Source organism: Ahaetulla prasina, chromosome 1 (genome assembly GCF_028640845.1).
Source record: "Ahaetulla prasina isolate Xishuangbanna chromosome 1, ASM2864084v1, whole genome shotgun sequence".
Taxonomy (NCBI): Eukaryota; Metazoa; Chordata; class Lepidosauria; order Squamata; family Colubridae; genus Ahaetulla; species Ahaetulla prasina.
Genome location: NC_080539.1, coordinates 371,976,657 through 371,999,277, shown reverse-complemented (window position 1 = coordinate 371,999,277; position 22,621 = coordinate 371,976,657). Strand labels below are relative to the sequence as shown.

At 44.4% G+C, this 22,621-nt stretch overlaps 1 protein-coding gene across 3 annotated transcripts in view; it reads left to right on the top strand.

The window, feature by feature from the left end:
* Positions 1–796: 796 nt before the first annotated feature.
* Positions 797–22,621, top strand: part of UHRF1 (ubiquitin like with PHD and ring finger domains 1) — a 41,212-nt gene continuing 19,387 nt past the window's right edge. Inside the window, exons 1-3 of one of the 3 annotated variants that reach the window (XM_058163590.1) lie at positions 797–1,110; positions 16,163–16,329; positions 21,367–21,630. In XM_058163590.1, coding sequence (XP_058019573.1) covers positions 16,177–16,329; positions 21,367–21,630 — 417 coding nt within the window. In that variant the 5' untranslated portion in view covers positions 797–1,110; positions 16,163–16,176. Of the gene's footprint in view, positions 1,111–1,370; positions 1,498–15,018; positions 15,144–16,162; positions 16,330–21,366; positions 21,631–22,621 lie in introns of those variants that run through there. The other 2 variants (XM_058163593.1, XM_058163591.1) reach the window with 2 other exon arrangements.

The window sequence follows — 22,621 nt, the reverse complement described above, 5'->3', positions numbered from 1 at the left end:
TGTGTGAGATGGCAAATTCCCCAATTCCCAGACTGGTCATTGTGGATTATGGGGCCTCATGTCCAAGAGGCTTGGGAAAAGGTGGCCTAACCATACTTTAACTTTAATCATTCATGAAAGAGTAATTTGTTAGTTAATTTTTAACGTTCTCTCTAGGCAGAGGAGAAGCCGATGCCCAGGGATATGCTTGGCAATGACAGTGCTAAGACTTCCAGCTTTCCAAAGAGTGGCCAGAACAAGAGTGCCTCTGAGCATACAACGAGTTGATATCCCAGGAAATGAGGAGGATATTTTTTTTTCCAGAATGGAAAGAGAAAGCAAGAAACGGACTGTCCAAAGATTTCAACCCAATCCCCAAGATTACAACCCCCAAAAATAAATAAAATAAAATAATAAAAAAAAAAATTTTGTATGGTATTTTAAATTTAGGCTATTTTGAATAAGTTTTTTAAAATGTGTTTTATTGTAATATATTGTATTATTTTATTTGCCTGTTCACCGCCCTGAGTCCTTCGGGAGAAGGGCGGTATAAAAATTAAATTATTATTATTATTATTATTATTAAAATAAAATAAAAATCAGCAGAATTTCGCGCCTGCGCAGTTAGGCGCGACCCCTCAGGAAAGCGGGAGGGAGACCAGGTCGGTGAAGGCCTTCCCTCCTCAAGCCACGCCCCTTTTCTCAGATTCCCGCCACCGCTGACCAATCAGGAGGCTCCGATCGGCGCCGGGCAAATTTCCCCGCCAAACTCCAAAGCCGGGAGTTGTAAAAAAAAAAAAAGAGCGAGAGAAAAAGCAGATTTTTCTTTTTTGCTTTGGCGCGGCTGCCGCGTTCCCTGCTCCTTTCCAGCTTCTTTGCATAGGAATCGCGGGCTCTTTTCTCGTGCAAAAAATAAATAAATTAATTAATTCATTAAAATTAAAAAAATTAAAAACCTCTTGGGCCCTTTGAAGTTTGCATTTGCTAAGACCGACCGATTGTAAGTTTTTGCTCTTTTATTTTTGCTTTTATTTTTATTTTTTGCAAAAAAAAAAAAAAGGCGCCAAACTTTGGATCTGGCGAGAAGAGGATCTGGGGGAAGAGGAGTAAGAAAGATCCGTTTGGGGCACAGTGAGTATTTGCTAAAGTCCTTCCAGGCTGCAACGCAACCCCAAAAAAGGTTGGCGGGATGAGATTTGACTTTAATCCCGGGTGTTTTGCACGTGGGAATGGGGAACCTGAGTTCCTGATGGTGGGAAAGTCCTCCCCTCCCCCGTTTGCCCTTGGTCGTGCAGATGCCAAAATTGCAAAGTCTGGGGAACTTCTTGACTTGCGTTTTGTGGAACTGCAAGCTGCCAGGGTTGGCTGGTTGGGTGTGCAAAATTACTACTCCTAAGTAAACAGTGCAGGTCCGGATTTAGGAAGGTGTAGATCCAACCCTAACCCAATTCCTTGCACTCCAAGGAATCCCTTACTCATGAGTAAATCCCGTTGCAATCGGTGGAGTCGGATTCCCAGGTAAGCTGGTCTCTCTAAAACGGTAAATGGTAAATTTTCTTTGCTAAAACATTTGCAAGTCTCCAAACTGGAGTTTTTGTACATAGGGTTATTAGACCACGTCATTCAAGGGCTCTGTATATCTATTTTATTTTATTTTATTTTATTTTATATTATATTTTATTTTATTTTATTTTATTTACATTTTATTTTATTTTATTATTTGTTTTAATTGTTTATATTTTTAATTTTATTTATTTTATCTTTTATTTTATTATTTGTTTTATTGTTTATATTTTTAATTTTATTTATTTTATTTTATATTTTATTTTATTATATTATCTTTTATTTATCTTTTATTTTATTATTTGTTTTATTGTTTATATTTTTAATTTTATTTATTTTATTTTATTTAATTATATTATTTCTTTTATTTTATTTTATATATTCCATTTTATATTATTTTATTTTTTTATTTTATTTTATATATTCCATTTTATATTATTTTCTTTTATTTCTTTTTCTTTTCTTTTTTATTTCTTTTATTTCTTTTACATTTCACATTTTGTTTGTTTTTCATTATTTATTCTATTTATTTTATTTTATTTCACGATTTTATTTTTTCATTTCATTTCATTTTTTCCCATTCAATTTTTACTGCCGCCCAATTCAACCGAGGGACTCTGGGTGGCGTACGATTCTAAAACGGCCGCACAATTAAAACAGTCGAAAAGACAAGAAAACATTTTTTTAAAAACAAAACAAAACCATCCACAAGATAAATAAGGATAAACAACAGCTGGAGAGATGACTGTATACCCAAAATAAAATCCCAGTGGCTCCCTTGAAATTTCTCCAAGGAGAAGGAGTAAAAATCGAAGTTTTTACGCAAACCGGCTGGAGAAGAACAAATGAAACTTGGCAGGCCACGTGGCTTGGCCCACGGTCTGCCCTGGATTTTTGTGGTGTAAAAAGGAAACAGCCGCCAGAGGTGTGGGAGGCGTGGCTGTTCCCGTCTCGCTGCGTCATGTTCATCTGGCAATTATGGCCGCCACAAAGAATCAACGTGGGTGCAGCTGGCTTAGAGCCGTCCCGGGAAATCTGCAGACGACGGGGAGATTGAAGGGACCATCCTATTTGCAAGGAACGACGTTCATATTGCTTTGAAAGGCTTGGGGGGGGGGTGTCTTAGAGGTCATCCAGCCTGACCCCCGCTCCACTCTGACGGATGACTTGTGTAACCTTTAAGGGAAGCAGTGCGTTTAAATAACGTCACGTGGCAGGCTGTTCCATGGGCTGACAGCCCATAGGCGGGTCATCCTCGATTTACGACCACAACGGAGCCCAAAATTTCCACTGTTGGGCAAGACAGTCGCTCAAGCGAGTCTTGCCCCATTTTACGACCTTTCTTGCCCCGGTTGCTAAGCGATTCACTGCAGTTGTTGAATTGATTAAGTGGCTGTTAAGTGAATCCGGCTTCCCTCTTGACTTTTGCTTGTCAGAAGGTCGCAAAAGGGGATCCTGTGACCCCGGGATGCCACAACCGTCATACATACCAGTTGCCAAATTTTGATCATGTGACCGCGGGAATTGTTGCGTGCAATGATCGTAGTGTGAACTTGCTGGTCAAGTCCCTTTTTTCAGTGCTGCTGTAACTTTGAACCGTCACTAAATGAACTGTTGTAAGTCAAGGACTATCTGTATTGGTTTGAAAGACTTGGAGGGGATCTTAAGAGGTCATCCAGTCTGACGACAGCCCCCCCCCCCTCCCGCCGCCCGCCAGCTCAAGGTAAAATCAACTAGAAGCACATGAGAGACGATTGGCCCAGCCTCTAGGGAAGCAGCACTTAATCCATCAAGTGGCGGACTGTTCCGCAGGCTGACAGCCTGTACAGTTATATAGCCTGAATCTGAGAGTAAAATGGACAGCATGTACATTTAATAAATAAATAAATATAGTTATGAAGTTCCCCTTGATTTTGAATCTCCTCTTTAGGGCTGATTCTGATATTCCCTTCTGGATTACCGTATATACTCGAATATAAGCCGATCCGAGTATAAGCCGAGGTCCCCAATTTTACCCCAAAAAACTGGGGTAAACTGGGGACTCGAGTATAAGCCGAGGGAGGGAAATGAGGCAGCTACCGGTCAGGGAAAGCCTCCCTCCCTCAGCCGAGAAGGCTGGCGGCTCCCCCGCCCCGCCCTCTCACTGCACCGGCAGGGCTTCCCCGCGCTAATGCAAAAGCCCGCCAAGTTTGCACCATCCGGTATAATGTGAAAAAAAGAAGAAGAAAAAAAAACTCGAGTATAAGCCGAAGGGATGTTTTTCAGCACAAAAAACATGCTGAAAAACTCGGCTTATACTCGAGTATATACGGTAATGGAAAATAATTCCATTTTTTTTTTCCTATGGGGCTGACCTAGGCAATGGAAGACTGCTTTACAGGCACTCCTCGATTTACAACAGTTCATTCAGCGACCGTTCAAAGTTACAACGGCACTGAAAAAAAGGATTTACGACCGTTCCCCCACACTTACGACCGTTGCGGCATCCCCATAGACACGTGATGACAGTTCAAATGCTTGACAACTGGATTCATACGTACGACGTGGCCGTTCACTTAACGGCCGTGTAACTAACTTAAAAACTGCAGTGACTCACCGAACAACTGTGGCAAGGAAGGTCGTAAAATGGGGCAGGACTCACTTAGCGACTAGCTGTCTCGCTTTGGAACAGAAATGTTGGCTTCAGTTGTGGTCGTTAAGTCGAGGACTACCTGTCTCTGGGCAGTCAGCTTACGGAACACCCTGCCACGTGACGTTGTTAAATGCATGCTTCCCTAAAGATTGCACCAGTCACCTGTCGGATGCTCCAAGCGGATCGTACCCGGAGCAGGAGAGAGAGGGTCAGACTGGTGACCTCTTAAGACTCCCCTCCAAGTCTTTCAAAGCAATATGACGCTACCTGACGTCAACTCCATTCCTTGCCAAGGCCTACAGGATGGCCTCTTTAATCTCCCGTTGTCTGCAGATTTCCCGGGACGGCTCTAAGCCAGCTGCACCCACGTTGATTCTCTTTGCGGCGGTCATAATTGCCAGATGAACATGACGCAGCGGGACGGGACGGCTACGCCTACGCCTCCGGCGACTGTTTCCTTTTTACACCACAAAAATCTACAGAGCTACTTGGCTTTGGGTGCCGAGCAGCCTTGGTGGCCTCAGTTATTCGTACCAATTCTATGTCTCGTGAATAAACGGAGCGAAAACATTTAGACTTAGGCTATGATTATGAATCTATTTAACGGGTGTTTACTATTAGTGTATGTACTATGAAAATGATTCAAAAGTGCTTCGGGTGATGCATGAATCTAACAACAACTGTTGCTGTTTCATTAAAGCCGGCTGTGTCTTTTTGGTCACCTTTGTGTGAGCCTGGAGAAGAAAAAAAAAGACGGCTGCTTTAATGAATTGTCTTATTAAAGCAACTGCATGGTTGCTTTGATTTTTAAAGTAGCCGCCTCTTTTTTTTTTTGAAGCTTGCCTGTAGCAAAAGGACTCTGAATCCTTTTCCAAGTATGCGTCGAAGTAAGACTTAGACTTATATACCGCTTCACAATGCTTGCCAGCCCTCTTTAAGCAGTTCACCGAGTCAGCCTCTTGCCCCCAACAATCTGGGTCCTCGTTTTAGCAACCTCAGAGGGGTGGAAGGCTGAATCAACCTTGAGCCTGGTGAGACTCGAACTCTTAGCAGTGAGCAGAGTCAGCCTGCAATTCTGCATTGTAACAACTGTGCCACTATGACTTCCTCCTTCCCTGCCTCCCTCCCTTCCTTTCCTCCCTCCTTTCTACCCTCCTTCCTTTCCTTCCTTCCTCTCTCCCTCACTTCCTTCCTTTCCACCCTCCTTTCCTCCCTCTCTGCCTCCTTCCCTTCCTTCCTTCCTTTCTTCCCTCCCTTCCTTTCTACCCTCCCTTCCTTTCCTCCCTCCTCCCTCCTTCCTTTCTACCCTCCTTCCTCCTCCCTTCCTTTCTACCTCCTTCCTTTCTTCCTTCCTTTCTCCCTTCCTCCTCCCTCCCTCCCTCCCTCTCTACCCTCCTTCCTTCCTCCTCCCTTCCTTTCTACCCTCCTTCCTTTCCTTCCTTCCTTTCCTTCCTCCCCTCCCTTCCTTTCTACCCTCCTTCCTTTCCTCCCTCCCTCCCTCCCTTCCTTCCTTTCCTCCCTTTCTACCCCCCTTCCCTTCCTTCCTCCCTCCCTTCCTTTCTACCCTCCTTCCTTTCCTTCCTTCCTTCCTTTCCTTCCTCCCTCCCTTCCTCCCTTCCTTTCCTCCCTTTCTACCCTCCTTCCTTTCCTTCCTCCCTCCCTCCCTTCCTTTCCTACCTTTCTACCTTCCTTTCCTTCCTCCCTCCCTTCCTTTCTACCCTCCTTCCTCCCTCCCTCCCTCCCTTCCTCTCCTTCCTCCCTCCCTCCCTTCTTTTTTTCTACCCTCCTTGCCTTCCTCCCTCCCTCTCTCCCTCCTTGAATTTGCCAACCAGGGGAAAGAATTTTCCAACTGGAATATGCATCTGTGTATGTTTTTCTGGTTTGTGTGAATTTGACACTTACGGAATCCCAAAAGCTGCAACTTTGATCTCAACAAGGCAGGACAATTGTTGACTTTTTCTTCCCTCTCAAGAAGGGGGGAAAAATGCTGTATCTGCTGCACTGACTCGAGATCTGGAATTCAGTTCCGTTTGTCAACAGCTGCTCCGAGTTCTGATTTATATTTTCGCCTAGAAATAGCCGTCCCACCCTTCTTAAAAATACACATTCATTGGACAGGCATGCAAGTTTTCCCCAAAGGAAAACTAAACAAAACAAAACAATAGGAAAACAACTTTCTGAGTGTTTAGAAACTCCAATAAAGATTGAAATGTATACATACATACATACATACATACATACATATATATATATATATATATATATGTAGGTATTTGGTTATTCGGGTTTTCTCCTGCGTAAAATTGGAAGTGTCTTGGCGATGTTTCGACGAAGTCTCATTCGTCATCTTCAGGCTTCAGCTTCGTGCTTCTGGGAGCAATGTGTGATCACAGCTGTTTCTTCCTTTTAACTGCTAGTGGGGGTTTGAACTGATTGGGTGGGAGCTTGGCTGTGCTCTGATTGGATGGGGGTTTTTTTTGTGCTCTGATTGGATGGGGGTGTGTCCTGTGTTGGTGGGGGCTTGGTTGTGCTCAGATTAGTCTGACACCCACTATGAAGATGTAGCATGACCAAGAACACGAAGCCAAACAACAGCAATGCAGCTCATTAGCTCAAATCCCCCTGCAGCTCAGACTAATCTGAGCACAACCAAGCCCCACCCAAACAGGACACCCCCAGCCAATCAGAGCACAAAAAAACCCCCATCCAATCAGAGCACAGCCAAGCTCCCACCCAATCAGTTCAAATGCCCACTAGCAGTTAAAAGGAAGAAACAGCTGCGATCACACATTGCTCCCAGAAGCACGAAGCTGAAGCCTGAAGATGACGAATGAGACTTCGTCGAAACGTTGCCAAGACACTTCCAATTTTACACGGGAGAAAACCCGAATTACCAAAGACCTACATACAAGCACCCGTGAAAACCTCAGAAAACAAATATATATATATATAAAGATCGGCCTTCTGTAGACACAAGAGACCTTCAGGCTGGTTTTCTCAAACGAGGCAAGTAAGACGTGGACTTTTACCCCCAGAATTTGGGCAGATTCATTTGCTCTGCCTTCTTATAAAAGTGATCTTCAAAATAACACTATAACAGAGATGAATGGGACCTTGGAGGTCTTCTAGTCCAGCCCCCCACTCCCGCTCAAGCAGGAGACCCTGTACCATTTCAGATAAATGACTGGCCAATCTCTTCTTATAAAGGTCCAGGGATGGAGCCCCGAGAACTTCTGGAGGCAAGGCGTTCCACTGGTTAATTGTTCTCACTGCAGGAAATTTCTAGGTTGCTTCTCTCCTTGATTAGTTTCCACCCATTGCTTCTTCTCCTGCCTTCAGGGGCTTTGGAGAATAGCTTGATCTCCTCCTCTCTGTGGCAGCCCCTCAAAAATGGGAAGACTGCTATCATGTCCTTCTCTTTGTTAAACTTGACGTACCTAATTCCTTCACCATTCGCCATACAGTTTTTGTTTTATTTATTCGAATTTATATCCCGCCCTTCTCCGCAGACTCAGGGCGGCTTACATTATGTCAAGCAATAGTCTTCATCCATTTGTATATTATATACAAAGTCAACTTTTATTGCCCCCAACAATCTGGGTCCTCATTTTACCTACCTTATAAAGGATGGAAGGCTGAGTCAACCTTGGGCCTGGTGGGACTTGAACCTGCAGTAATTGCAGGCAGCTGCTGTTAATAGCAGACAGACTTAGTCTGCTGAGCCACCAGAGGCCCTTTTCAGAGACAGTTTAGTCTCTGGTCCCCTAATCACCTTCGTTGCTCTTTTCTGCACTCTTTCCAGAGGGCTCAACGTCTTCCTTGTATTCTGGGGAACAAAACTGGATGCAGGATTCCAAGTGTGGCCTCACTGCGTAGTGCAGTACGAAGTGGTAATATTGCTTCTTCTGACCTTGGTGTCATCTTTCTGTTGACGCAGCCTAAGGATTGTGTTGTCTTTTTTGGCAGCTGCAGCACACAGCTGGCTCACGTTTAAATGATCGTCCATTAAGACTCCAAGACCCCTCTTGCAATTACTACTGAGCCAGGTACCACCTGGAATGGAATGGAACGGAATAGAATAGAATAGAACAGAATAGAATAGAATGGAATGGAATGGAATAGAATAGAATAGAATAGAATAGAATAGACCATCTAGAATAGAATGGAATGGAATGGAATGGAATAGACCACCTAGAATAGAATGGAATGGAATAGAATAGAATAGAATAGAATAGAATAGAATAGACCACCTAGAATGGAATGGAAAGGAAAGGAAAGGAATGGAATGGAATAGAATAGAATAGAATAGAATAGAATAGAATAGAATAGAATAGAATAGAATAGAATAGAATAGAATAGACCACCTAGAATAGAATAGAATGGAATAGAATAGACCACCTAGAATGGAAAGGAAAGGAATGGAATGGAATGGAATGGAATAGAATAGAATAGAATAGAATAGAATAGAATAGAATAGAATAGACCACCTGGAATGGAATGGAAAAGAATAGAATAGAATAGAATAGAATAGAATAGAATTTTATGGGCCAAGTGTGATTGGACACACAAGGAATTTGTCGGTGCATAAGATCTCAGAGTACATAAAAGAAAAGATACCTTCATCAAGGTACAACACTTACAACACTTAATGATAGTCATAGGATACAAACTTAACACTTAATGATACGCCACTTAATGATAGTCATAGGCTACAAATAAGCAATCAGGAAACAATATCAGTATAAATCGTAAGGATGCAAGCCACAAAGTTACAGTCATACATTCATAAGTGGAAGGAGTTGGGTGGTGGGAATGATGAGAAGATTAATAGTGCAGATTTAGTAAATAGTTTGACAGTGTTGAGGGAATTATTTGTTTAGCAGAGTGATGGCCTTCGGGAAAAAAACTGTTTTTGTGTCTAGTTGTTGTGTCTAGTTGTTCTGGTGTGCAGTGCTCTGTAGCGTCGAGCGTTTGAGGGTAGGAGTTGAAACAGTTTATGTCCAGGATGTGAGGGATCTGTAAATATTTTCCCGGCCCTCTTCTTGATTTGTGTAGTATACAGGTCCTTAATGGAAGGCAGGTTGGAAGCAACCTGTCCTATCCTATACCTGTGCATTTGGATTTTTTTCTTGCCTAAGTGTAAAACCTTCCTTTTCTCACCACTGAATTGTCTTTTGTTGGAAAGGGCCCCAGGTTGAAGTCTGTTTAAAGATCCTTCTGGACCTTGAGCCGATCTTCTAATCCAGGGGTCTCCAATCTTGGTGACTTTAAGACTTGGGGACATCAACTCCCAGAGTTCCTCAGCCAGCAAAGCTGGCTGAGGAACTCTAGGAGTTGACGTCCCCAAGTCTTAAAGTCACCGAGGTTGGAGACCCCTGTTCTAATCATCTTCTGTTGGCTGTTACTCCAGCTTCAGCAGTGAGTTTCACATTATGTTGCTACTGGTTTGCCTTGCGCACGCCCAGTTTGTGCACATGCCTGCCTCCTGCACATGAGCTTTACGCGTGTGTGCCTTCTGCACCCGGCCTCAAAAATGTGCCTAAATAGGATGGCATAGACCCGGGCCGGGAGAACTGGTCCGAACCGGCTGAAACCACCTCTACCCAGCTTGATGTCTTGCATGATGTTGGACTGAAGGCAGTAATGTAATGTTGTTGTTAGTTGCGAAGTCGTGTCCGACTCATCGCGACTCCATGGACAACGTTCCTCCAGGCCTTCCTGTCCTCTACCATCCTCTGGAGTCCATTTAAACTCATGCTGACTGCTTCAGTGACTCCATCCAGCCACCTCCTTCTCTGCCGTCCCCTTCTTCTTTTGCCCTCCATCGTTCCCAGCATTAGGCTCTTCTCTAGTGAGTCCTTCCTTCTCATTAGGTGGCCAAAGTATTTCAGTTTCATCTTCAGGATCTGGCCTTCTAAAGAGCAGTCAGGGTTGATCTCCTCTAGGACTGACTTGTTTGTTCGCCTTGCAGTCCAAGGGACTTGCAGGAGTCTTCTCCAGCACCAGAGTTCAAAGGCCTCAATTCTTTGGTGCTCAGCCTTCCTTATGGTCCAACCTTCACAGCCAGACATTGCAACTGGGAAAACCAGAGCCTTGACTATACGCACTTTTGTTGGCAGGGTGATGTCTCTGCTTTTTAGTACGCTGTCTAGATTTGCCATAGCTTTCCTCCCCAGGAGCGAGCATCTTTTAATTCCTTGGCTGCAGTCCCCATCTGCGGTGATCTTGGAGCCTAGGAAAATAAAATCTGTCACTACCTCCATTTCTTCTCCATCTATCTGCCAGGAATTGAGAAGGCTGGATGCCATGATCTTAGTTTTCTTAATGTTGAGTTTCAAGCCAACTTTTACACTCTCCTCCTTCAACCGCATCAAGAGACCCTTTAGTTCCTCTTCGCTTTCTGCCATTAGAGTGGTATCATCTGCATATCTGAGGTTGTTGATATTTCTCCCTGCATTCTTAATTCCAATTTTTGATTCATCTAGAATAGTAAAATAACAATCACATCTATCCAGGTGCACATAAGGTGCAATTTTAGAAGATTCATTCCTTCATTCCATTGACCCAGAGGTAGTTTAACGAGAATGGAAGCACATTTTTGAAATTGATGTGATCTTTTGGGTTAGGAAATCAATGGTTCCTGAGGCTGATTAGAGCTTTTTATCATTCCTCTTCTAACCCTTAATCACAAGTTTGAAAGCCCATTTCCTGTTTGGGCAGAGAATCTGCCTGACCTTCTCTTAGGTGGGAAGCTAAGCAGGGTTGGGCCTGGTTCAGACTTGTAGGGGCAAAATTTAAAAAAGAAGGCCAGAGGGATGTCCGTGCATGAGAAAATCATTTGGAGGGGCCATTTTTGGCTCTTGAACACTTCTAGCCCCTCTGGAAATCACTGCTTTCATGAAATAGAGGTAGTCCTCAACTTACGACCACAATGGAGCCGGAACTGTCTGTTGCTAAGTGAGACAAGTGAGTTTTGCCCCATTTTACGGCTTTTCTTGCCATAGTTGTTCAATGAATCACTGCAGTTTTAAGTTAGCGGCACCGTTGTTAAGTGAATCTGGTTAGCCCATTGGTTTTACCTGTCGGAAGGTCGAAAAGGGGATCACGTGACCCCAAAACACTGCGACAGTCATAAAGATGAACCAGTGGCCAAGCACCTGAATTGTGTTCATTTAACCATGGGGATGCTGCCGCGGTCATAAGTATGAAAACTGGTCATGTCACTATTTTTTTTAATGCTGTTGCATTGAATGGTCACTAAATGGACAGTTGTAAGTCGAGGACTATCTGTAGTAGGATAACTTACCGCAAATAAATTATGGATGTCAGAGGATCTAAATCACATGCTTAAGGTCACATCCCCTAAATAATTTTCACCATGTATGTGGCTTAAAAGATAATGACTGATTAGTTCAATACTGTCAGAAAACAACATGGATGTGATACCAGGTGTTTTGTCCCCCCTCGCCTCAGTCCGAGCGATGACATAATTAGCCGGCAACTATCAGCTTCTGGCAGCAAACTAGCGAGCGTCTGCCAAGTGTCTCTGTTATCTCTCTTGATGCCGATAAGTCACCCAGGAACAAACTACTTCAGCTCTTAGTTCAGCAGTTAATTTGCCTGCTACGAAGAGGCACAGCAGCTCTTGCTGCCTTTATATCCTGTGGGGTGTGGCTCCATGACTCAGCACTTCCTAGGCCTGCCTCACCCCTACTTCTGTTGTTCCCACCTCTCCTGCCTACGAAACCTAGGGTCCAACCAGGCCTGATTGCCATCAGCTGGGTCTGGAGGCGTGGCCTGGGGGGGAAGAGTCAGGGGACGGAGGCCTCGTTATCTCTTCCACCTGGCCTGCCTCTGGCTCCTGGAGTTGAGCCACGGAAGCCGGTGCTCCAGAGGTAAGTCCTGACAGCCCTTCCCCCTCACTTACCGAGTCACTTTCTGGCAGGGGGCCCTTTCTCGGGGGGGCACAGACACAACACCAGGGTGAATAATGAATGCTAACCTTTTATTCATGTTTAGCGCAGGGAGTCCTCGACTTACAACAGTTCATTTAGTGGCCGTTCAAAGTTATAACAGCACTGAAAAAAGTGACTTGTGATCCATTTTTCAATTTATGACCGTTGCAACATCCCCATGGTCACGTGATCAAAATTCGGATGCTTGAAAAGTGGCTCATATTCATGACGGTTGCGGTGTCCTGGGGTCACGTGATCCCCTTTCGTGACCTTCCGACAAGCAGAGTCAAGAAGGAAACTGGATTCACTTAACAACCGGGTTACTTTCAACAACTTCACTTAGCAAACGTGGCGAGAAGAGTCGTGAAACGGGGCAACATTCGCTTAATAAATTTCGCACTTAACAGCATAAATTTGGGTTCCATTGTGGTCGTAGGTTGAGGACTACCTGTACTTGAAAAGGAGACCACCAGGTACAGGTAAACCTCAACTTATAATTGTTCATTTGGTGGCCATTTGAAATTACTATGGCACTGAAAAAGGTGATTTGAGACTTTTTCACCGTTGCAGCATCCTTTGTGGTCACATGATCAAAATTCGGATGCTTGGCAACTGACTCATATTTATGACGGTTGCAGTGTCCCAGGCTCATGGGATCCCCTTTTGTGACCTTCTGACGAGCAAAATCAACAGGGAAGCCAGATTCGCTTAACAATCGTGTCACTAACCTAAACTGCAGTGATTCATTTAACAACTGGCAAGAAAGGTTGCAAAATGGGCCAAAGACTCAACCAATGTCTCGCTTAGCGGTGGAAATCTGGGGCTCAATTGTGGTCGTAAGATGAGGACTATCTGTAATGTAATAGTTCTTCAGAAATTAATAGACTATTTGGACTTCTGCTGGCTGGGGAATTCTGGGGATTGAAGTCCACGCGTCTTAATTTTCCGGAGGCTGAGAAATACCGCTTTTAATGTTTTCATGGATGCTTAAAGTCGATAGCCTTGACTTGCAACCTGTGTGTTATTTTGTGGTGACCTCGCCCTTCCTGTGGCATAGCTGCCCTTCGAGCACAAGGGTGTTTCACAGGCAGCTCTGCCCCAAAATCCAGTTCCATCCTTGCTTGTTGCGTCTTCGAAATATCAGCGAACGCCTCAGTGTTGTGACTTTCAGTTTGGGAATAAAAGCAATTGTGAGCAGATTGGAGGCCCCAAAGGACAGGGAAGGACAGAAATCGGGGAGTTTCGCTTGGTATTTTCCCGCGCGCCACGTGGTGGATCACAAAAGGGATCCCCCAAACAGGATCAAGGCAGTAGGAGATCAGGATTGGACGGGTGGGCGACATTCCTAACCGGTGACGAATTGGTGGAAGGTGGGTGGGACAGGGTTGTAGGAAGGAAGGCTGGGCGACAAAGAAAACAAAAAAAAGCAAAATATTCCACGAGGCGTTAGCTGCAAGATACAGTAAAGAGATTTTCTCCAGCCGATTGCGCCATTTACGATTTGCCACGTTTTTTTTCACCAGCTCTCGGGCGATGCTCGTAATTCCATGCTCTGAAGAAATACAAATAAATCAGTTATGATGTAAATACATTTCGTTGCCTCTACACCCATTTTTCATTTGCATTTCTTTGTCTTTATAACTCAAAGACTTCCATTTAGCTTTTCGGCTATGCTGTGCAATCTTTTCGGAAAGATTTTTTAAAAATCTGGTTTTTCCAACAGGTACCGGAGCAGGATGATTTTAAGAACATTAGGATATTTTTTGGTGTTTTTCAAAGGTGGATGCTTTCAACTCTTTTCTCTGTCTATCCTTTTCTGGTGGAACTTTTAAAATCTTTTCTGCATGCCAGCCTGAATCGTTCAGAACCCAGCAATCTCATATACTCGATCAATAATTATAATAACGCACATGTTTCATTGATTGAATGAATCCGGTCTCCCCACGGCTTCTGGCAGTCTCCTCTAAATGCCCTGCTGTGCATTCTAGGTATTGTAACTCTTTAACCAAGAGGCAGATTCCTGCTGCAGTAAATTGGCAAGCGTTAAAAGATGCTGCGAGATTGTTGCTCCAACCAGGGTTAGGTAGTTCTAAATATTGGAAATATTTTGGAATAAACTTCCAAGTTGAGTTGCACAAATTTACTCTTGCCTGAGGGCATATATGATGATGGTTTTGCAAGCATTTTGTCCTCTAAGGCTGTGATGCAACCTATTTGCAAGGAAATTGCAACCTATTTGAGAGGAAATTTGAGTCCACAGATGCTTTTTTTTTTTTTTTTTGAAAATTAGTTCCATGGGAAATCATGGTCCATTAATTAAATTAATCAAATTTTTTTTTTAAGTAAGCCCTTATCCCATAGCCATTGAACAAAATAAATAAATAACATTAGGGCCTTGCAACGGATAGGGTTTTAATTTTGGGCTGGCCAAATTGCCTTTGCAGCCTTTCTGCTACAAACCAACTGAAAAGCGCGTCTCCTTTTCGAAATAACGCGCAAAATTGTTGCAAGGGATGGAAGGGAAGCTGAAAAATGTAGCCTGTCCCTTTAAATCTATCGGCTGCCCCCCCCCCGCCCGCCCGCTTCCCTCAAGAGCTTTTCTCTCGGCTTTTTTTTTTTTTATTAGCAGCATCTCGCGAGACTTCCCTTTCCCAATCCTCGCGGGCCGGCGGTTTTTTTTCAATTTGTGGCGCGCGCCTTGAACTCCGCGAGGAGGAACAGGCAAGTCGTCGGATAGGGAGGGGGTGGAAAGAGGAGCGCAGCCGAACTTGCTGGCGTGGAGGGAAGGCGGGAGCTGGAGGCTTTCCAGAAGGAAAGCGGCTTATGGGCATCCAGCCTTCGAGGGCGCTCGGCCAATCGGGGGGCGAGGAGCGGGGAAGGGGGCGGAGCGCAAGCAAAAAAAAAGCAAGGCGGGGAAATACATATTAAAAAAAAAAACACCCAGCCAGACGGTTCGGTTGAGCGGTCGCGCTGTGGGGTCGTCGAGCGGCTCCGAGGGGGCAACGGCCGGCGAGGTGCGGAAGGGGAGCCCCCTCAAAACGGGCCGCTTTGGGGGCGAGGAACGGGAGGGCCGAAGCGGAGGAGGGTTGAGAGCGCCGGGGCAGACTGGGCTTCACTGGGGGGGACTTTTTATGTGGGTCCCTGAAATGGGGAGACCTGGAATTGGGGGTTCCATGAGGGGCGTCCTAGCCGCCTATAGATATGGGGAGGAGGCTGGTCAGTTTAAGGGCTTCTAGGAATGGGGGAAACTTGGGGGCGCTCGTGGGGGAGGGAACTTCGGGGAGGGGGAATCCTGAAGGGGGTGAAGAGAGCGCTTGGGGGGCTTTGGGGTGAGAAAAATAAGGCCACGGTTGCCATGGGAACGTTGTTTTTAATGGGGGGAGGGTGTTACGAAAGTGGGGAAAGATGGTTGTGCAAACTTTATATTCGTCATCTGGATAACTTTTGCTAAGAAACGAGCGGTTTGGAAATCGCGCAGCAGCAGCAGCAATGCCAGCGCTAGTATCGTAATAACGGCTATTTTTTGGGGTGGGGGAATTACTGCAATTTAACTTTTTTAGTTTTTATCCAGTCCAAATTTAGGTTCAATCGAAGCCCGTCTACCTTTCAGGGGTCTATATCGTATTTCATCGGGTTTATCCAAGCTGGCTGGTCATCCTGGGATAAATTATTCTCCCCCCCCCACCTCCCAAAACAAACTAACTAAAAAAAAAGTATTGGCAATAAATGCATCAGGGATTTTATTTCAGCCAGATGAAATGAATGGCAGCCTGTTAAAATCGGGGGGGGGGGAAGAGGGGAGTAATTACAGAGGGCGGGCGGGGAGGGTCTCATACAGGGAACGCAATGCTGGATTTGCACAATGGATGCAAAATGGGACCGAGTGTTGCGCAAACATGGACGTGCTTCTAGCTTGAATGAGGTGGGGGGACTTGCGAGGGGTGGGCACGTGTTGGGGGGCAAAATCGGGGTTGATGGGGAAGGCACAATTTCCCGTCTCCCCTTCCTTCACGTGCTTGTGATTCTTCCACAGGGACAACCGCCACAATGTGGATCCAAGTGCGCACGATGGATGGGAAAGAGACCCATCGGGTGGACTCTCTTTCCAAGCTGACGAAAGTGGAAGAGCTCCGTCAGAGGATCCATGAAGTTTTCAGGGTGGTACCTGACCGACAGAGGCTTTTCTATCGAGGGAAACAGGTACGTAGCTTTCGTCCTTCTCTCCAGTTGAGCGTTCAAATCGTGTTGGGACGATTTAGCGTTTGTGGAAATTGGCGCTTTGGCACTTCACTCCTTACCACATGTGGTAGATTCCTTCGCATGGTTTTGTTGTAGGAGGCCTTCAACTCCCCCTTCTGGATTTCTGTTGTGGCGCTCCAAAGCATCTGAAGGCAGGACAAGAAGGAACAACAGATGGAAACTAATCAAGGAAAGAACTAACCTAAAATTAGGGAGAAATTTCCTGACAGAACAATTAACCAGTGGAACGACTTGCCTCCAGATGTTCTGAATGCTGCAACACTGGAGTGGTTTAAGAAGAGATTCATGGTATAGGGTTTCCTGCTTGAGCGTGGGAATGAGTGGAGGGAGGGTTGGATATCCAAGGTCCCTTCTGACTCTGTCTTGGGTGATTCGCATTCATCCAGGTCAGTGGTCACCAACTGGTGGTCCGTGGACCACTGGTGGCCCACCAGAAAATTTTGGTGGTCTGCAGAAAAATTGTTTGCATTTTTTATATTGCACTAAATACTATTTATCTTTTTAAAAAATTCGTATTAGTGGTTCATGAGATTTAAAATTATGAATTTGGTGGTGCTGAGGTCCAAAAGATTGGTGACCCCTGATCCAGGTCATAGTCATCCCAAAGATGCTTTTTTTCAAGAGGCCACTGGACTTTCAGGATTTTTTTTTCCTTTGAAGACTTTTGCTTCTCATCCAAATAGCTTCTTCAGCTCTGAGTGGATGGTGGGGAATGGAAGGATTTATAAGACAGCTGGTCTTTTGCATTATTTTAGAGGGTCATTGAGGCCACTTGGAGGTTTACGCTGTGGTTAGGATCACCTGAGTAGTGCAAATGGATGTGAAGCCTTCTTGGAACTGTTGGAGATAGATGATGTTTAGATATGAGCCAGCCATTTAGATATGAGCCAGCAGTGTGCAGCAGCTGCTAAAAAAGCCAACGCAGTTCTGGGCTGCATAAACAGGGAGAGAATTAAGATCACATGAAGTGTTAATACCACTTTATAATGCCTTAGTAAGACCACACTTGGAATATTGCATTCAGTTTTGGTCGCCGCGATGTAAAAAAGATGTTGAGACTCTAGAAAGAGTGCAGAAAAGAGCAACAGAGATGATTAGAGAACTGGAGGCTAAAACACATGAAGAATGGTTGCAGGAATTGGGTATGTCTAGTTTAATGAAAAGGAGGACTAGGGGAGATATGATAGCAGTGTTGCAATATCTTAGGGGTTGCCATAAAGAAGAGGGAGTCAAGGTATTCTCCAAAGCACCTGAGAGTAGAACAAGAAGCAATGGGTGGAAACTGATCAAAGAAAAAAGCAACTTAGAACTAAGGAGAAATTTCCTGACAGTTTGAACAATTAATAAGTGGAACGACTTGCCTGCAGAAGTTGTGAATGCTCCAACACTGGAAATTTTTAAGAAAATGTTGGATAACCATCTGTCTGAGATGGTGTAGGGTTTCCTGCCTGGGCAGGGGGTTGGACTAGAAGGCCTCCAAGGTCCCTTCCAACTCTGTTGTTGTTATTGTTATTGGTGTCGTATCCCCACCCTCCCTGTTGTGAGAGGGCTGTTTAATTTTGACATAGATGGCCACTTTGACCCCCCCTTTCCAACTCTGTTATTCTGAGAAATCAGGACAATGCCTAATTGGCTGTATGTATGACTGTAACTTTGTTGCTGGCAATCCTTATGATTTATATTGATATACTGACCATCAATTGTGTTGTAAATGTTGTACCTTGATGAACGTATCTTTTCTTTTATGTACACTGAGAGCATATGCACCAAGACAAATTCTGTGTGTGTCCAATCACACTTGGCCAATAAAAAAATTCAATTCTATTCTATTCTATTCTATTCTATTCTATTCTATTCTATTCTATTCTATTCTATTCTATTCTATTCTATTCTAATTCAGATATCAAGAGTGTTCTTAAAAAAGGTGTATGTACTTTTAAAGTTAGGAGGAAAAGCATGTGTGTAGTGATCTTAAGGTTGATCCAGCTGGATCAATATCAGAAATAATTGCTGTGAACAGTGTTGTTCTCTCCATGCTACTGAAGTGTGTTGCATCCCTCAAACTCTTTTCTTAATACAGGCAGACTGCTTATTGACCTCTTGTTCAGTGACCATTCGAAGGTGCGGCGGTATTGAACGAGTGATACTTAAATCTAGGCTGTACGTTGAATCCGTTGCAGCCCCCCTGCAGTCACGTGATCACGATATGGGTGCTTTGCAACCCACTTGCAGTTAGGATGGTTGTAGCGTCCAGCGATCAGCGATCATGTAATCAATGTTTGCAGCTTTCCCTGCGGGCTTCCCACAAGCAAAGTTATGGGGAAGCTGGCAGGGAAGTTTGCCAGTCACTCTAATGAGTATTCCCCTCCCCCCACTCTTTTGAGCTCACGCCCACTAGACCATCCAGCATGTGCTCCTGCCTGCTGTGCCACCCCCTCTAACCTTCCTGCGCCAGGCCCTCCCCCTACTCCTGAGTGGCGTGGCCTCCCCCTCCCTCCTGGGACTCTGCCACTTCCCCCTTAAAAATCTGCAAAGATTGGGGTTATGACACCATCCAAGATTGTTGGCTTATCCTCACTAAGCAATGTGGATTTGTAATGCTGTGCTTTACAACTGCATGGCTTAGCAATGGCAGTCCTGGTCCTGCCATCGTAACCCATGGCTTGCTTATGGTGAACGTACTAATGGATTGAAACTGCTACTTACACAGTGGTAAAATGGCTTTTCTCAAGTAATGCCTCAGTTAATGAATGTTAGCGGAGATGGAGAATTCTAGCTCTTTTGGCTGAACTTTTCTAAATGTGTTTGGTGTGAATCTCTTAGGTAAATGGCTTTTTTGAACTGGTTAAAAGCTTCTTAAGGAGGCTTGTTATTAATTTGGTTTTAAAAAAAGAAAATACTTGCACTGCCCTCTAGTGATAATGTTCTCGCAGTGTTTTGATGGTAAATAAAAAGATAGCCATGTCCTTATATCCATTCAGTTTCCTTAAGTTGATTTGGGGGGGGGGGTGTTGCCATTTTCTTTTGGGGGGGGGAATGTTTTTTCCAGCTTCCCACTTTAGCCGACAATCTTGGAATTCTCTAATAGTTTCCCTGGCGTTTCTTAGCTTCTAAGTGCTGTACTCCTGCTCTGATTCTATTATCAGTAAAGCTTGTTTTGTGTTCTTTGAAGTCCCTTCAAAGAGTTAATCTACTTAATTACTTGAAATGAAGTGTATTTTCCCCAGTTTAACTGTACAATAGCAGGGTCATTTTGCATAATGATTATTGTTTCTTATTAACAGGATAAAGATACCAGTTTTTACCATCTATGTGTCATTAGCATACAGATAGTCCTCGATTTACAACAGTTCGCTTGGTGAATGTTCAAAGAACAATGGCACTGAAAAAAGTGAATTATGACCATTTTTCAGTTATGACATTTCCAGCATCCCCATGATCATGTGATCAAAATTCAGATGCTTAGGAACTGACTCAAATTTATGACTGTTGCCACTTTCTGACAAGCAAAGTCAATGGGGAAGCCAGATTCACTGAGCAACCAGGATACTAACCTATCAATTGCAGTGATTCACTTAACAACTGAGGCAAGAAAGGTCATAAAATGGGGCCAAACTCACTGAACAAACGTTTCACTTAACAACAGAAATTTGGGGCTCAATTGTGGTTGTAAGTTGAGGACTACCTGTAGACAATATGTGAGCTGTTGGGTCATTGTTTCAGAGATATTTCCTTACTAGTTTCCTTCATGCTTTCAACAACGGCTGAGCTTCTACTGTACTTCCCTGGAGAAGTTCTTTAAAAAAAAAGATCATCAAGATATTCCGGAATGGATTTGCTTTGGAAATAGTTCCTGATGAACTGTTTAGGAAAGTTGAGCATCAGGACCACAGGAGATATTTTGTCATATTTTGTATAAAGTCACAAAATGTTTTATGATTGGTCTATATGATTAAATAGTTTATCAAATTTCACAAATTTCAATCCCATGGGAATTATGGATCCCAGATTTTGGATACATTCTGTAAGTTAGCCCATTTGAGATATCTCGATTCAAAAATTATTGCCCTATAATGCAGGGGTCTCCAACCGTGGCAGCTTTAAGACTGGTGGACTTCAACTCTTTGCTTTGCTTTGCTGGCTGAGGAACTCGAGTTGAACTCCACAAGTCTTAAAGTTGCCGAGGTTGGCTACCCCTGCTATAATGCACAATTTCATCCAGTTAAACAAGAGTTTTAGAGATAGATAGATAACAAGCTTTGCAAACAATAGGGTTTGTTTGCCTTGCCGCACAAATAAATTTTGAGAAACACTTTAACCCACGAACTATGCAGCCATTCTTCCAGAGTCGTTTGCTCTGTAGATATTCTCATAATGCCATCATAATGAAAGGTGCAAGCCTTACCACAAATATGACTTCATTGCTCCAAATTCTCAACTAATAATGCTATATACGAGATTATTAGTTTGGGAAATCAGGAAATGCGGTCACTAGGCATTTCATCTATGCAAATAGTAGAAATAGGCATTTTTTTTTAATTTAAATTTTACCGGTTGCCCAACTCCAAGTGACTCAAAGTGCTCCATGCATGGAACAGCCTATTTTTGAGTGGTTGGGGCCATAACCTGAATCAGCTCTTGATTTGGGCCAAAGAAGTTTAGGAAGAAGAATCAGGGGAACCCCCCCCCCCTCCACCCCCAAATATTGTCAGCTATGAGGAGGCAGGGGAGGGAAGAGGGTGGGAAGATTTTAGGAACTTGAAAGGAAAGAATGAATGAATATAAAAAATAGATCTAGGTCACTATTTTGCTATACTTGATGGCTCTCCAAGGTTTCCAGTGGGTATTTCCTATGTGGAGTGCTTGGTCCTTCATTTTGAAACTTTCTGCCTGCAGAGGACATGTGAACTCCGTATCTTAACATTTCTGTTAACCATTGTTTGCCTTTTGTGACTGTGATCTTCTCTCAACCTACAGATGGAAGATGGCCACTCCCTCTTCGATTACAGCGTGAATTTGAACGACATCGTCCAGCTGTTAGTGAGACAAAGCCCCACTCTCTTGCCCCTGGTGAACAAGGAGAAAGACTCTGAACTTTCGGACACGGACTCTGGCTGCTGTTCAGGCCAAAGTGAATCGGACAAAAGCTCCAATAATGGAGAAGGGGCCGTGGAGATGGAGGCCCAGTGCAGTAGTGCTGTTGGGACTGACTTGGTGGACCCCGGCTTTGGATTCTATAAGGTGCGACTGCTTTAGATGGAAAGTTGAGATGCAAAGACCTTTTGAAGCAGAAGAGCCTCTATTCTTTAGTTCTGGGGGAACTGCACAGAGAAGTAGCATGTCTGCATAATAAATTAAAGCAATGATGGTGAACCTATGGCACGTGTGCCGGAAGTGGCACGCAGAGCCATGTCTTCGGACACGTGACCCGTTGCCTGTTGCTCTTCTGGGTATGCCAGCCAGCTGGTCTTCACATGCATGGGAGCGCCGGAAACCAGAAGAGCAGCTGCCCTTTGATCTTCCGGTTTCCGGCACGCAGATGTGCACTGGCCACCTGGTCTTTGTGTGCCCATGCACGCCAGAAACCAAAGACCAGGTGGCTGGTGCACATGTGTGTGCTGGAAACCGGAAGATTATCTTCCTGGCATGCATATGTGCACCGGGTGGCTGCTCTTCAGGTTTCCAGCACGCTCATGCACATGCGCTCCCGTTTCAGCACTTGGTGCTGAAAAGGAGTGCCAACACTGCATTAAAGCGATGCTGTGGCTCAGTGGCTAAGACATTGAGTTTATTGATCGAAGGTTTGGCAGTTCAGCGGTTCGAATCCCTACTGCTGCGTAACGGAAAATTCCTGTTCCTTGTCCCAGCTTCTGCCAACCTAGCAGTTTGAAAGCAGGTAAAAAATGCAAGTAGAAAAATAGGGACCACCTTTGGTGGGAAGGGAACAGCTTTCTGTGCGCCTTTGGTGTTGAATCATGCCAACTATATGACCACAGAGATGTCTTCAGACAGCGCTGGCTCTTCGGCTTTGAAACAGAGATGAGCACCGCCCGCTAGAGTTGGGAATGACTAGCATATGTGCCAGGGGAACCTTTATCTTATAATACATTAAACCAGGATTAATCTTAGTCATTGTAGGGATTCTGACAATGAATGCCTCCCTGGTGGTAAAGCAAACCACGACCAGCCATGGTTTGGCAACTTCTCTTTCATTTGTCTAAAATCCTGGTAA